This window comes from Neophocaena asiaeorientalis, unplaced genomic scaffold (genome assembly GCF_003031525.2).
Source record: "Neophocaena asiaeorientalis asiaeorientalis breed wild unplaced genomic scaffold, Neophocaena_asiaeorientalis_V1.1 scaffold30, whole genome shotgun sequence".
Taxonomy (NCBI): domain Eukaryota; kingdom Metazoa; phylum Chordata; class Mammalia; order Artiodactyla; family Phocoenidae; genus Neophocaena; species Neophocaena asiaeorientalis.
Window position 1 is genome coordinate 12004628 of NW_020174923.1, and position 14873 is coordinate 12019500.

The following is a 14873-nucleotide window of genomic DNA, read 5'->3' on the forward strand; positions in this document are numbered from 1 at the left end:
TTCACACTACTTAGTTTACTCAGCCCAAATGTGGTCTCCAGACGTTTATGGACGCTTGGGGCCAACTTCTTAATCCTAGCCTCAAGGTCCCCATCTGCAAAGTGGGTCACAACAGCACCTGCTTCAAAGTCTTCTCATGTGTTACAGTGGCCAGCACGGAGGCAGGGTGTGCCAGCAAATGAAGCGAGATGGAGAGAGACAGAGAGAGACAAAGAGAGATAGACATGGAGAGAGAGGGGCTGGGAGCTGCCTGTCAGAGACTCCTTCCCTGTGACCTGTTCTGTCCCCCCTCTGCCCCTCCCCGAGATGAGCTGCTGAGCACTGCCAGAAGCCCAGTCATGGCTCTACTGGCTGCCTCCCTCTGGCTTGTCTCTGGAGGTCTGGGCTCACCTGGGTCCCCCATGGTGCCTGAGCCCCTGGAGAGCAGAGGTGGGTGGGCAGCTGCCTGTCGGGCTACAAGGTAGGCACGAAGCGGATCCTCTGGGAGTAAGCCAGGTCAGCGACGTAGAGGAGCAGGTTGACATAGGTGAAGGTGGCCACCACCAGCTGGCTGTCCCAGGTGCAGCTGCCCCTCAGGCAGTCGGGGGGGCGCCCAGGCTCACCGTACTTGGGGTCGAAGCAGAAGACAGGCCAGATCACTGCAGCACTGAGGTAGAGGAGCACAGCCAGGAAGGTATACACCACCACTACACGGTCGAAGGGGCAGCCCAGGCCCCCCGTGTGGCCCATCACGCTCAGGGCCACCACGGCCACTGTGGCCAGGAAGCACAGGCTGTAGACGGCCACACACCACTGGGTGGCCACGTAGCGCCCGTAGCGGCTGTCGTGGACCAGCGCCCCAAATATGATGCAGGCCACAAAGGCCTGGACGATCTTGAGGAGTCCCGACACTGTGGCCATGTAGCTGGCCACCTGGCCTGGCCGGGCCCGGGTCAGGGCCACCTCCGTGGCATAGGCCAGGAAGAGGAGCCCGGCGAAGACGCTGGCTGCTAGGCGGAAGTCCCTGGCTGTGCAGCCCGCGGGCTCGGGTAGGCACTCCAGCTGGGTGAAGTACAGTGGGTAGATGACCGCAGCTGTGGCGGATAGCAGCGTGGCCAGCATGGCGAAGGCTGCTGTGAAGTTTCCCCAGGACAGGCGCAGGCAGCTGTGCAGCCGGGTGAACTCACAAGCCACCACCAGGACCGAGAGCGCGAAGCAGAAGCCCCAGGCGGCCATGCAGAAGGTGCCCTGGACGCCATTGAAGCTGCCCCGGTGGGCCACCAGGCTGAAAGTGGTGCAGCCAAAGGCCAGCTGCAGCACGCGGGCCGTGCCCACAGGCGATGTCACAGCGCCCAGGTGCAGGTACCCACCCCCGGGGGGCTCCATGGTGCTGCCCATGTGGCCGGCCGAGTCTCTGCTTCACACGGTGCCTGGTGGCCCCGGAGCCTGCAGCAGCGGCACACGCCAGCAGCCTGCAGTGGCAGTGACGCTGGTGACATTGCAGCAGAGCAGCCTCTCCACCGCCTGTGTGGGGAGGGCCGAGGCCCCCCCAGCTCTATAAATAGGTGACCGTGATCAGAGCCCGGGAATAGCAGCTTGCGTGCCTGTGCCTGTCCCTATCCAGGAGGGACATCTGACCCTTGTGATCCATCGAGCCCCTGCCAGGACCATTAACCCCTTGGCTGCTGGCACCACCCCCACCTCCAAAGCACCTGCTTCTGTCGGTCAGTCGGTGCCACTGCCCGTGGGGGAGGGGGAGGGAGAAGAGCAGAGAGGACCAGGCGACCCAGCTCTAGCAGCTTCAAGGGGGAGGGGCACAGGGAGGAGAGGGCGGCAGTGGGGGATCTGGGAGCCCTGCAGGGCTCGGTTCAGAGCTGGGATGGTTTCAGGACCCCATTGTCATTGTCCCTTGGCCCACACTCAGCTCGGATTCCTGGGAGGTGGTGGGAAAGGGGAGTGGAGATCCTGTGCCCCCTCCCATGGGTGCCCACCCTCATTCTTCTCACAGCCCCCAGCCTGACCTGGGGGAGTTAAGTTTTAGTTATTATTTGGGGGGATCATAATGGAGCACTTTACTTGTCTCTCCTAGACATGTAAACACCTAGGAAAAACTCAACTCTCCCAGTTTTAGTCTAAAATATTAAAAGTATATGAAATGTTTTTGAAAAGGAAAAGAAATTTTTCTGACTGTAAAAGTAGTACACGCTCAGGCCCAATCAGCACAGAAAAAGAGAAGGAAAGATTGCCAGCAATTAATCTGCCTGTAATTAATTTGCCTGTAATTCTATCTCCTAGATTCAACCCCTATGAACATCCCGTGTATACAGTTGGCCCTCTGTATCCACAGGTTCCCTATCCACGGATTCAACCAACAGCAGATTGAAAATATTGGGGGAAAAAATTCCAGAATGTTCCAAAAACCAAAGCTTGAATTTGGCATGAGCCAGGAACTATTTACATAGCATTGACTTTCTATTAGGTATTATAAGTCATCTAGAGATAAGTTAAAGTATATGGGAGGGGAATTCCCTGGCGGTCCAGTGCTTAGGACTTGAGACTTTCACTGCCGTGTCCCTAGGTTCAATCCCTGGTCGGGTGACTAAGATCCCACAAGCCGAGCAATTTGACCAATAAATAAATAAATAAATAAAAATAAAGTGTACGGGAGGATGTGCATAAGTTATACACAAATACTATGCCATTTTGTACAAGGGACTTGGGCATCAGTGGATTTTGGTATCCTAGGGGGTCCTGGAACCAATCCCCTCTCACACTATATATACAGCCTTATGTGTATTTCCCCCAACTTTTCATTTAGGAAAATTTCAAATTTACAGAAGAGTTGCGAAATAGCACAATGAGCACTCATATATCTTTCACCCAGATTTAAGAATTATTAATATTTTGGGACTTGCCTGGTGGTCCAGTGGTTAAGACTCCGTGATTCCACTGCAGGGGGCGCAGGGTTCAATCCCTGGTCAGGGGAGTTCCGCATGCCGCGGGCTGCAGCCAAAAAAAAAAAGAATAATTAATACTTTGCCCTGTTTGTGCTCTCTCTCCCCCCCATTAATAATTAATAATAACATTAATTAATTCTGGAGATATGACAGTTCTCCCCTAGATACTTCCACGGACACCTCCTAAAAGCAAGGCCGTTTTCCTACAGAGCCTGAACACAGCGACCACACTTGGGAATGCTCTCTCTCCCCCCCATTAATAATAACATTAATTAATTCTGGAGATATGACAGTTCTCCCCTAGATACTTCCACGGACACCTCCTAAAAGCAAGGCCGTTTTCCTACAGAGCCTGAACACAGCGACCACACTTGGGAAAATGACGAATGATCACCTAATATACAGTCCTGCAGTTTTCCCCCACCTGCCCCCAAACTACACTTTATAGCATTTTTAATTTTTGCACCAGGATCTGATTGGAATTATACATTGCATTTGGCTGTCATGTCTCTCATTTTCCTTTATTCTGGAATAGTCTCTGCTTTTTAAATATTTCATAACACTGAATTTTTTTCAGTGTCCCAGCCAGCGGCCTCTAGAGCCCGCGAGCCACAACTACTGAGCCTGTGTGCCTCAGCTACTGAAGCCCGTGCACCTAGAGCCCGTGCTATGCAACAAGAGAAGCCACTGCAATGAGAGGCATACGCACTGCAATGAAGAGGAGCCCCCGCTCTCCACAGCTAGAGAAAGCCCACATACAGCAATAAAGACCCAACGCAACCAAAAATAAATAAAAATGATTCTTTAAAAAATAATAATAATAAATAATTTAAAAATTATCAGCTCCTTCTCTGAAAGAGGCCGTGAGAATCTGAGAACAAATCACAACAAAATCATCTTTCCTTGCTTTGCCGTTCTAGCTCTGCCCGCCCACAGGGCCCAGGGTAGCTCGGGGTCCCCACCACGGTCTGGGCGGCTGCTTCATGGCTGGACCATGGCGAGGCTTCCTGGACCCTGCCATAGGCCATGCTCCCAATTCTAGACACCAACTCCCAGCTGCTTGGCCACTGGGCTACTTGGTGACAATGTTTTCTGCTCGTGAGCTTTGCTAACGTGTTACAATTTCAGAAACAGAGCGATTCTAAATTGACAGCTTCCCACAGCGTGGAAATATCAACAAAGTAAATTTGGCTGGAAACCACTTAAAGTTCATCAGTAGGGATTGGGGAGTAAACTTGAGCACATCCACATGTGGGACACTTAGGATGCCCTGAAGTCGCCTCATAGAAGATCAGGTAACGTGGTGGGAGATCACAAGGGCAGCGATCTGCGTGAAGACAAAAGGACCTGTGGGCACATGTGCCTCTGAAGAGAGAGAAAGGCTGAGTAAAAGCCTGAGATGCCCCACTGTCACGTCCGAGGTGCTTTGGTTCTTCTTTGGGTTTTCAGTGTTTTCCAGTTTTAAAATAAATAGGCACTACTTCCTAAACCAGAAAAAAAGAATAATTAAAAAAAAATGAAGTAGGGCTTCCCTGGTGGCTCAGTGGTTAAGAATCCGCCTGCCAATGCAGGAGACACGGGTTCGAGCTCTGGTCCGGGAAGATCCCGCATGCCGTGGAGCAACTAAGCCTGTGTGCCACAACTACTGAGCCTGCACTCTAGAGCTGGAGAGCCACAACGACTGAAGCCCGCGCGCCTAGAGCCCTTGCTCCTCAACAAGAGAAGCCACCGCAGTGAGAAGCCCACACACCACAACAAAGAGTAGCCCTGGCTTACAGCAACTAGAGAAAGCCCCCACGCAGCAACAAAGACCCAACCCAGTCAAAAATAAATAATTTTAAAATAAATAAATGAAAAATAATAAATGAAGTATAAATAGGTTTATATTCTTGTATGAATACAAAACTTGCTTTGAAAAATAAAATAAAAAATAAAAATTGAAAACAGGACTTCCCTGGCGGTCCAGTGGTTAAGACTCTGAGTTTCCACTGCAGGGGTCATGGGTTCAGTCCCTGGTCGGGGAACTAAAATCCCGCGTGCTGCACAGTGCGGCCAAAAAAGTAAAAAAGATTAAAAAAAAAACAAACCTTCCTTTTACAAAATTTTTAAATAGACTTTATTTTCTTAGAACAGCTGTAGATGCAAAAAGAAACTGCACTGATAGAGCTCCCATATACCTCATATCCAGTGTGTTCTATCGGGAACACCTTTTTTTTTTTTTTTTAATTCTCTTTATTATTTTACTTGGCTGCACCACGCAGACTGCAGGATCTTAGTTCCCCAGCCAGGGATTGAACCTGGGCCCCCTGCAGTGGAAGCGTGGAGTCTTAACCGCTGGACCACCAGGGAATTCCCCTATTGGGAACATCTTATGGGACATTTGTTACAATTAATGAGCCAATATTGATAAATCATTATTAATACACTATTATTAAGCAAAGTGAATACTTTATTCAGGTTTCCCCAGTTTTAACATCATGCCCTCCTGCTGCTCCAGGACTTGTCTCGGATCCCACGTGGGACATTTACTCACCACATCTCCTCCGGCTGCTCTTGGCCGGGATGGTCTCTCAGACTTTCCTGGTTTGAACGACCCCGACGGTTTGAAGGAGGGCTGGGCAAGGAGGTGCAGACTGTCCCTCTGCTAGTTTGTCTGATGTCTTTCTCATTATTAGTCTGGGCTTGTGGGTTTGGGGGAGGAAGACCACAGAGGGAAAGTGCCCTTCTCATTACATCCCTTCAGGGCCTGTGCTCTCAACATGACTCCTCACCGTGGCTGTGCCCTTGGTCACTTGGCTGAGGTGTGTCTGTCAGGTGTCTCCACTGGGGAGTTCCTCTTTCTCCCCCTTTCCATCCTGTTCTCTCTGGGGGTGGGATGTCACCATGCGTGGCCCACGCTTAAGGGGGGTGTATGCTTCCCCCCCTTGAGGGGACAGTATCGACATAAATTATTTGGAACTCTGCAAAGAGATTTTTTTTTCTCCCCCACTTAATTTATTTTATTTTAATTTATTTTATTATATTTAATTTATAAATTTAATTTATTTATAAATAAATTATTTATAATTTATTTATAAATTTATTTTATTTTATACTTTATACATTTATTTTATACTTTGAGTTATAGTGCAAAACTATATTTTTTTATTCTGTTGCTCAAAGCCTTCCATGTGTCCCCTTACGTACCCCCATCAATGGGGGTGGGGTTTTCGGCACCTCCTCACTGCAGGCACTGCAAGATGCCCGGGGCTCATCCTGCACATTTCCCGCTAGGTGTTTTCCAAGGAGCCCTGGTTCCTCTTATTGGAGATGGTGTAAGAGACTAAGGTCTGGGTGCCAGGTGTGCTCATTGCTGCTGGAGTGAACTTTCACACATTGTAACAAGTATTTGCATGTACAAATAAAGCAATGTTATTCAAAATATATTTAAAGAATTTTCCTAAAAGGGCCTGCAAAGGTCATTAAAACTAGGTAGTACACATATATCAGGTTTTACCAAAACCTCTGGGTTTCTTCTCTTCGCGTCTCCCTGTGGCTTTAAAGTATCCTGGAGTGTCTTCTCTTCACGTCTCCCTGTGGCTTTAAAATTTCCCGGAGTGTGTTATTACTTTTTTTTCTATTGCTTCTGATTAATGTTTTCATTCACTAAACAAGTTCTTCTGCAGTAGCTGCTGAGTGCCAGGCCTCATTCTAGGCGCTGAGAAACAGCAACGAACAAGGGAGACCAGAGTCTTTGTCCTCTTGGAGCTGCTGTTTTCACCACGTCACGTCAAGGGTCCGTGCTCTCAACACGGCTCATATCAAAACTGAGCAGAAAGCACCGAGAGTCCCGTATACTCCCTGCCCTTAACCAGGCACAGCCTCCCCATTATCTACATCCCCACCAGCGTGATGTACCATTGATTTTTTACCATCGATGAACCCACACTGATCTGTCATCATCACCCAGAGTCTACAGTTTACATCAGCATTCACTCTTGGTTTTGTACCTTCTATGAATTTGGACAAATGTGTAATGACATGTACCCACCATATTGTGGGACCATACAGAGTTGTTTCTTTGCCCTAAGAATCCTCTGTGCTCCACCTAGTCAGCCCCATCCTCACCCCCGGCAACGAGCGATCTTTTTACTGTCCCCATAGTTTTGCCTTTTCTAGAATGTCATAGAGTTGGAATCACACCATATGTAGCCTTTTCTGATTGGCTTCCTTCACTTAATAATATGCATTTAAGGTTCCTCCAGTCTTTTCATGGCTTGATAGCTCATTTCTTCTTAGTGCTGAGTAACGGTCCATTGTCTGGATGGACTGCAGTTTATTTACCCGTTCATCTACTGAAAAGAAATCTTGGTTGCTTCTGTCCTGAGCATTTTTGCTGCTACGGGAAGCCTGTGATGTGGAAAATGTAAAGCAGCAACATTTCTAGAAAAGTTGGGGACTTCCTGGTGGTCCAGTGGTTAAGAATTCGAGCTTCCACTGCAGGGGGCACAAGTTCGATCCCTGGTCAGGGAATTTAGATCCCGCATGCTGCGTGGCACGGACAAAAAATAGAAAAAGAAAAGTCGGGAAGTCAGTGTGTCACATCGATGGCTCACTGAGCACTGCAGGTTTGGCGTCACCCACTGTCCTTACGGGTCCTGGGCTCATTTTGCCATTAGTCCCCACGGTAAAGCACAGAGGCTGGAGGTAGGCCTTTCTCCCATGTTCCTTCTTTGTCAGGAACATGGGGAGAAGGGATTTATTCATTTGGTGAAATCCCACTGGGCCTAACCCACAAGTATAACATTCAGTGGGCCTGGCATGCCTGAGACACACAAAGCTACCCTCTGACTCTTTTCAGCCCACCTCAAACAGAGCAAGACATCTCTATCTGTGCTGATGTCACTGCCTGCCGCCCTTCTCCACACAAGGAACTGGTCTTGCGCCAGCACCTCCGGGGTCCCCTCGACCCAGCTCTGACCGAAGCGTGGGCCCCTCCCTCTGAACAAGTCTCCCCAGGTAGGTGAAGGCCAGGCCCCTTCCAGGTCCTCCCAGCCCCCTCTCCCGCTGGGAGCCCACTGTCGCATGGGGAGACCTGTCCATGGCCCTCCAGGGAGGCCAAGGATGGGGCTGCTCCCCCAAACCAGCAGCTGCCCCTGGGTACCCCTTCTTTCATCCCTAGCCTTTTGCCACCCCGCTCCCTGACCTCACTGTTTCCCTTGGCCACTGGGACTCCGTGGCTTCCCACAAGAGTGGTCCACAGAGGAAACCATGATTGGGCCACTTAGCTCCCCCTGGGGAAGCTGACATTGGTAATGAGTGGGCCACAGGTGGGCCCAGAGCTGATAAGACCTCAGGGGACACCCCCAGTCTTGGCACGAGTGAGACGATGGGGTCTCTGTGATTCTCCCTACTCTGGGACAGGGGCTGCAGACTCCCTGAGAGAGGCTGGGTGGTCGGAGGCTGGGAGCAGAGCCCAGGCATGAATCCTCCCTCTGTCCCTTCAACCCTTCACATATCCTCTTTGGGCCTCAGTTTCTTTATCTGTAAATTGGGGTTTTATAATAAGACCTACTTGCCCGGCGCCTGGAGGAATCAGGGTGCCACGTGCATGGGACACTTAATGCAGGGAGTGCTGAGGAAGCCACGTCTGTTGGAGGATCATGACCTGGCCACCTGGGGGGGCGCTTATCAGTGTGTCACTGAAACCACAGGTGCTTGCTTACTGTCTTTGACCCACATGCCACTTCTGGGTGCATCCCACAGAGACGACGGCCGCGTGCAGTGATGCTGACACAGGCTAGCCACGCTGCACCCTTCGTACCTGAAAAGGGTATGAAGCACAGAGCTCATTGCTCACTGGTCATGTCCCGCCAGCATGGAGCTCTCCGCGGCCCCAAGATGCAACGGGAAGTAGAAACCAGGCGGCAAGTGTATGGCATGCAGTCACATGTGGAAGGAAAAGTAGTGTGTGTGTGTGTGTGTGTGTGTGTGTACATGTTTATGGGAGGCCAGGTCCTCTGGGACTAGCCACAGATACAGAGCCAGGGGCTGGCCAGAGGGAGAATTTTCACCCTCCAAAGCTTTGCTTCTTTCAAATTCTGGACCATGTGCATGTGTGACGTAGTGAAAATAAACACAATACAAACTTCTAAGAAAGTGTTAGCTGGGTAGGGAGTGTTTTGTGATAAAGTTTTGAAAGTGGAGGTTGCTGGTAGAGACAAACCTTGTGGATGTACAAATGCTGAGTCATGCACTTAGAAATGGCGGGGTTGCGGCGTGAAGGTCACCCCAAGAACAAAATAAAGAGGAAAGGGAGCATAAAACCTTGCTGGGGGCTTGCCCGAAACAAGCCCATCACTGCTGTTTGCTGAAACGATGAACAGAAGGAACAGGGATTGAAGGGCAAGAGGCCCCGTGGTCACCCCCAGTCTCTCTGCCGCCCTGGACGGGGGGTGAGAGTCGGGGTTGGGGGAGGGGTGTGAAGTGGGCAAAGTGCCCCCTCAAATAAACACATCTACAGGGTGAGGCTCTTTTGTTATCTTTTCTCTTCATTATTTAAAAAAAATATGTTACAAAACAATATCATTCACTATATATTTCTTGCTTATTTTTCTTTTTTAAAAAATTAAAGTAATAAAAAAAGTCACTTTATAAAATACTACAAAAGGGCAGGCGAGGCTGGGGGCTGGGCTGGGGCGGGGGCTTCTGGGCTGGGGGCTGAGGAATCCAGTGCTCCTGACTCCCCACTGTGGGCTGGAGGCGGGAGTCAGGAGGGAGGGATGGGAGGGGGCCCAGGGCCACAGCTGGGCTGATGGTGGGCCCATCTCAGGCTGGGCCTCCCAGAGGCAGTGGGAAAGAGGCAGTGAAGGCTGCCAGGGGAGGGCATCCAGACCCAGGATGGGGATGGCCGGGGCCCTGCGGCCCTAGGAGGGCAGGAGGGCCTGGAGGGCAGGTGGGCGGGGCCCTAGCTCCCGCTGCTCAGCATCCCCAGCAGTTTACTGGGCTCCAGGCCCTGCTGCTGTGCCACTGTCTGCACGTCGAAGCCCATGTGCATCAGGAACTGGGCCACATTCATCTCCTGCCCCGTGAACTGGTCCCGGATGGTGGGGCAAGAGGGGTTGCAGTGGGGCCAGGGGCAGCTGTCCACCAGGTGGATGGGGCAGCCCTTCAGGGGAGCTTTGCTGGCCTTGTGGCTGTCGTGGAGGCTTCTGTCCCAGCAGTGCAGTGCCCGGGGCAGCGAGGTCCCCTTTACCTGGACGTCTGTCCAGTGGCTGCAGACAGAAACCCAGGTGGGGGTCACTCAGGTGTGGCCAAAGCAGAGGACGGCGTTGCTACCAGTGAATTCTTGCCACAGAGTGGGTTGTCTAAGTGATTTTGAAAGCCCCCGAAAGGAGCCAGAGCCGGGGAGGCCGGTGGGCAGGCCTGCTGGGGGTGGGGGCACTGCAGATGCTTCGAGCGAGAGCCATAGATGCGAGCTGTCCTGAGGCTTGGTGACACTGACCTTCGGATGATGATCTCGTGGGAGAGGCAAGCAGGGGCAAAGCTGGCCCTGTTGGGGAGAAGACAACCTGTGAGCAACCATGTCCCACCTCAGCCCTTCCCCACCCCCAAAGCCCACAGGTCACAGCAGCTCCAGCCCCCTCTACTGGGAGGCTGTCCCCTGCTTGGGTCCTACTTCCCTCCTGCCGCTGTGCCAGCCAGCGGCTCCCCAAGGCCTTGTCCCCCCCAGCACACATGCTCCCTACTAACCCCTGTCCCTTCCGGCCTCCAAATCCTGCTCGGAGTGGGGGCTCTCCTGGACAGGTGAATATTTTGTTTTTCTTTCTTAATATACTTTAGCTTTTAATTGAAGTTTTAGGTTCACATCAAAATTGAATGGAAGGCATAGAGAGCTCCCATTTATCCCCTGCTCTTATACACGCACAGCCTCCTCCATCATCAACAACCCCCACCAGCTGGTACATTTGTTACAATCAATGAACCTACACTGACACATCATTACCACCTAGAGTCTGTACATCAGGGTTCACTCTTACAACATTACCACCCAGAGTCTGTACATCAGGGTTCACATCAGGGTTCACTCTTACATCAGGGTTCACTCTTGGTGTTGTACGTTCTATGAGTTTGGACAAATGGATAATGCCGTGTATCCACCATTGTGGTACCATACACGGTAGTTCCTCAGGCCTAAAATTCCTGTTCTCCACCTATTCATACCTCTCTCCCCCAACCCCTGGCAGCCACTGATCTTTTTACTGTGTCCGTAGTTTTGCCTTTTCCAGGATGACATAGAGTTGGAATCACACAGCATGTAGCTTTTTTAGATTGGTTTCTTTCATTTGGTAACACGCCTTTAAGGTTCCTCCTGTCTTTTTGCAGCTCGATCGCTCACTTCTTTCTAGCGCTGGGTAAAATCCCCTTGTCTACGTAGACCACAGTTTGTCACGTACTCAAGGACCCCTTGGCTGCTTCCTGTTTTCCATCTTTGAGGCCTCTCTCTCTTTTTAAGTCAAGTGGTTTACTGTATATTTGGGGTGGGGGCTGAGTGGGGTCCCCAACACACTCACGGCACGTCCTTGAGTGTGTTCCGCAGCTCACGGCCCAGGTTTTGGATGTACAGCCACTGGCCCTCCTGCACCGGCTGCCCCGTGAGGTGCACATTGTCCACAGTCAGCTGGGCCTCGTCAAACAGCCACTGTACCACGAACACCGGGCCTGGGGGGACGGCTCAGATGGGCCTCGCCTCAGTGCTCTGCCCCCCACCCCAGGCTCAGGGGCCCGAGGCTGCAGTCAGCTCCATAGCAGGCTCACAGGCCAACCGGGCTCTCTGTGCAGGGTGCCGGCCCCCAGCATCCCCAGCACCCTTCCTTGAAGAGATGCCTTGTTCCCTCCCCGCACCTTGGCCTGGCTCCCAGGGACTCTACTTTGACCAAAACATGGTGATGATGTCCCTTCAAGTGTGGGGCTGGGGGGAACAGCCAAGGCCCCACGCAGGGGCAGCACTGGGATCCAGCTCCAAAGCGCATTCCTCACCGTGGATGTGGAAACATGACTAACCATCCTGGTTTGCCTCGAACCAAGTGGACTGCTAGTGCCAAGACCAGGAAAGTCCCAGCCAAGCCCAGATGACTTTGTCACCCATCCTAGGTGGGACAGTGGTCTCTGGGCCTAGCCTCTGAGGGCTGGACTCCAGGCTGGGTTTCCAGCAGGCGCAGACAGTCTAAACACCCCCCACCGCCCCATATGCCCACTCACAGCGCAGGGTTGGGTAGACTTTGTAGCCAAAGAAGCAGTTCCACTCCTCGCCCTCCTTGAACTGGCGCCTACAGCGCTCCGGGACCACCCCATTCCAGTACCTAGGCCACATGCCGCAGGTTAGGCTGCCCCTGGCCTCCCATGAGCTTCTCCACCCACAGATGCCACCACACCCCAGGCCCTCTGAACAGGATGGGCCCTCCCTCCCAGGGCACCTGATGCCCCGGCGGATGGCCTCCGTGGGCGCGCAGGTGATGGTGTCAATGCAGTCTGTGCGGCGGTACTGCTTGTTGTCCAGGAACCAGCCAGAGTCAGCCAGGCCCCGCACCTGGATGGCTGGATAGCCCAGCTCCTCCAGCTGCTCGGCCACGCGGTCCACGTTCAGCAGCACTCCTGTGCCCCCCGCGCTGCAGGGAAGGCGGGATGTCAGGCCAGGCAGATGCGGAGGACACTCACCCGCCAGGGCCCGCCCATCCCCAAGCCCATCCCCAAGCCCATCCCCGAGCGGGCAGGGATCTGAGAGCATTCTGAGCTGCCAACACGTTCTGTGTTCATGTGTAAGTCCCCTAGGCCCTTCGAGGTCTTGGAGGCAGAGAAGGCCTGGCAGAGCTCCCGGCACTGACCCAGCGCTAAGTGTCAGGTCATCCCACTTCCTCCCACCCCTCCTTCCCTTCCTCTCTCTCTCTGATTCAGTTTCCTTATCTGAAAATTAAGATGAACTAGGTGCCCCAGGCCCCTCCGTCCATTCCTTGGATGTCCCCTGGGTCCCCTACATGCCTGCTGGGATACAGTGACCAGCAGGTGTGATCCTGCCTACAGGGACCCCAGCCCTGGTGTTACATGGGTTCACAGCTAACCCCTAACCAACTGCCTAGGTCACTGCAGTCCAAGGCTTCCCTCACACCCAACAACCATGGACCCAGAAGCATCCTCTGGACAGCTTCCAGCTACGTGGCACCTGGGAGCCGAACCTCTGAGATGCCCCGTGATGCTGAGCCTCCCGGTCATGCATTTGCCCTGGCTCAGCCCCATCTTCTCCCTTCCATCCACACTCCCACCCCAGCCCCTGCCCAGCCCACCTGCTCCCTGCCAGCAGCAGCACCTTGGCCCCGCTCAACCCTTTGCCCAGGAGCTCTCGCACAACCTCCTGGATGATGAGGGCACCCATGAAGGCGTACTCGTCTGCACAGAGAAAGAGGGTGGCTTCAAGTGGGGGCCTGGACACAGAGCAAGGCCTCCCACCCCCAGGTTGGCAGAAGGAGGGCTATAGCTGGGGCTCTGGAGGGTCTTAGAGGGGATGGGAACAGGGTCTGGGTAGACTAGAGGGAGGTGGGTTAGGTGCACAAGGCTGTGCTGGGGGCTCTCCCACAGGGAACACCCAGGAGTGAGGATGCCCCGGGGTCAGGCCAGCCATGGACAAGCCAGGCAATGGGTGCTGAGGGCAGGCACCCTGGGACACACTATCAACGGGTTAGAGGGAGTTACAAGGCTGAAAGTCTGTATTTCTCCAGAAGCTCCGTCCTCCCTGCCCTGCCTCTGTCAGGGGTGGGGGGGAGTTGGGGGAAGGCAGGGGACTCACTCTTCTCAGACTTGGATGAAGCCCCACTCCAGACATCGCTGGAGCAGTAGGGGATGAAGCTGTGACACAGGGATGGTGTGAGCCCGCCATGCTTCTCTGTTGCCCGAGGACCCCAGGAAGGACCACCCTCCTCAGAAAGGACTCCTGAGGACAGGAACCCCCTAGGAAGACCTCTCCCAGGACCAGACCCCCTCAAGGATGGGATCCCCAAGGAGGGACTCCCCCCTAAGGACCTCTCAGGAAGGATCCTCCAGGAAGGACCCCCAAGGACAGGACCCCCAAGGAAAGACCTTCCGGCTCCCTCTTACACCATGTTGGCGTTCCACCAGTGGGGGTTCTCCTCTGGCTGGGAGGACAGGATCCCCGTGCCTGTGGCAGGGGAGGACAGAGGCAGTGGGTCTTTCTGGTGGGAGGGGGCATGCAGGGGTGAGGACTATAGGAAGGTGTGGGGCTGTGGGGGCATCCTACTCGGCCACAGCAAGGAGGTGGGTGGTGACACCCACCTGAACCAAGGTGGCTGAGGAAGTGGGGAATGAATGGATGGGTTTAGTTACTCCACGGAGTCCCCATGGCCAGGATGACCAGCCAGGCTGTGACATCTGGACATGGCCCTCAACCTCCCCCCTTCCACCAGATATTTTGACCTAGGGACCAGCTGTGTACTGCACAGCCAGGGTGACCCCTGGGAAGTTACCTGTGGAAGAAGAATGAAAGGTGAGAATGAATGATCCCTAACTTTGGGGGGGGGATGGATGGGGTGGGGCCTCTCTGGGCCTCTAGGGAGTGAAAGAGGAGGAGCTTCTTCCAGGACTTCCAATTCTGAGTCCCTTCCCAAATGGATGGGTTTAGTTACTCCACGGAGTCCCCATGGCCAGGATGACCAGCCAGGCTGTGACATCTGGACATGGCCCTCAACCTCCCCCCTTCCACCAGATATTTTGACCTAGGGACCAGCTGTGTACTGCACAGCCAGGGTGACCCCTGGGAAGTTACCTGTGGAAGAAGAATGAAAGGTGAGAATGAATGATCCCTAACTTTGGGGGGGGGATGGATGGGGTGGGGCCTCTCTGGGCCTCTAGGGAGTGAAAGAGGAGGAGCTTCTTCCAGGACTTCCAATT

General features: G+C 53.3%; 2 protein-coding genes across 2 annotated transcripts in view; both read right to left on the minus strand.

Annotated features, from left to right (window-relative positions):
• Positions 1–453: 453 nt before the first annotated feature.
• Positions 454–1377, minus strand: MYADML2 (myeloid associated differentiation marker like 2). The gene has a single exon (XM_024761234.1). The coding sequence runs from the start codon at positions 1375–1377 to the stop codon at positions 454–456; it is 924 nt and encodes a 307-aa protein (XP_024617002.1).
• Positions 1378–9536: 8159 nt separating this feature from the next.
• The window catches only part of NOTUM (notum, palmitoleoyl-protein carboxylesterase), a 7877-nt gene continuing 2540 nt past the window's right edge, over positions 9537–14873 (minus strand). The window contains exons 4-11 of the mRNA XM_024760630.1: positions 14064–14188; positions 13756–13814; positions 13256–13358; positions 12392–12583; positions 12177–12277; positions 11489–11636; positions 10420–10467; positions 9537–10189 (exon numbers count right to left, since the gene is read on the minus strand). Of these exons, the coding sequence (XP_024616398.1) occupies positions 9883–10189; positions 10420–10467; positions 11489–11636; positions 12177–12277; positions 12392–12583; positions 13256–13358; positions 13756–13814; positions 14064–14188 (1083 nt within the window). The 3' untranslated portion in view covers positions 9537–9882. The remainder of the gene's footprint in view (positions 10190–10419; positions 10468–11488; positions 11637–12176; positions 12278–12391; positions 12584–13255; positions 13359–13755; positions 13815–14063; positions 14189–14873) is intronic.

What these genes read in the sequence shown, in the direction of transcription:
- MYADML2 (XM_024761234.1), bottom strand. Translation starts at nt 1,377, where the DNA reads ATGGGCAGCACCATGGAGCCCCCCGGGGGTGGGTACCTGCACCTGGGC.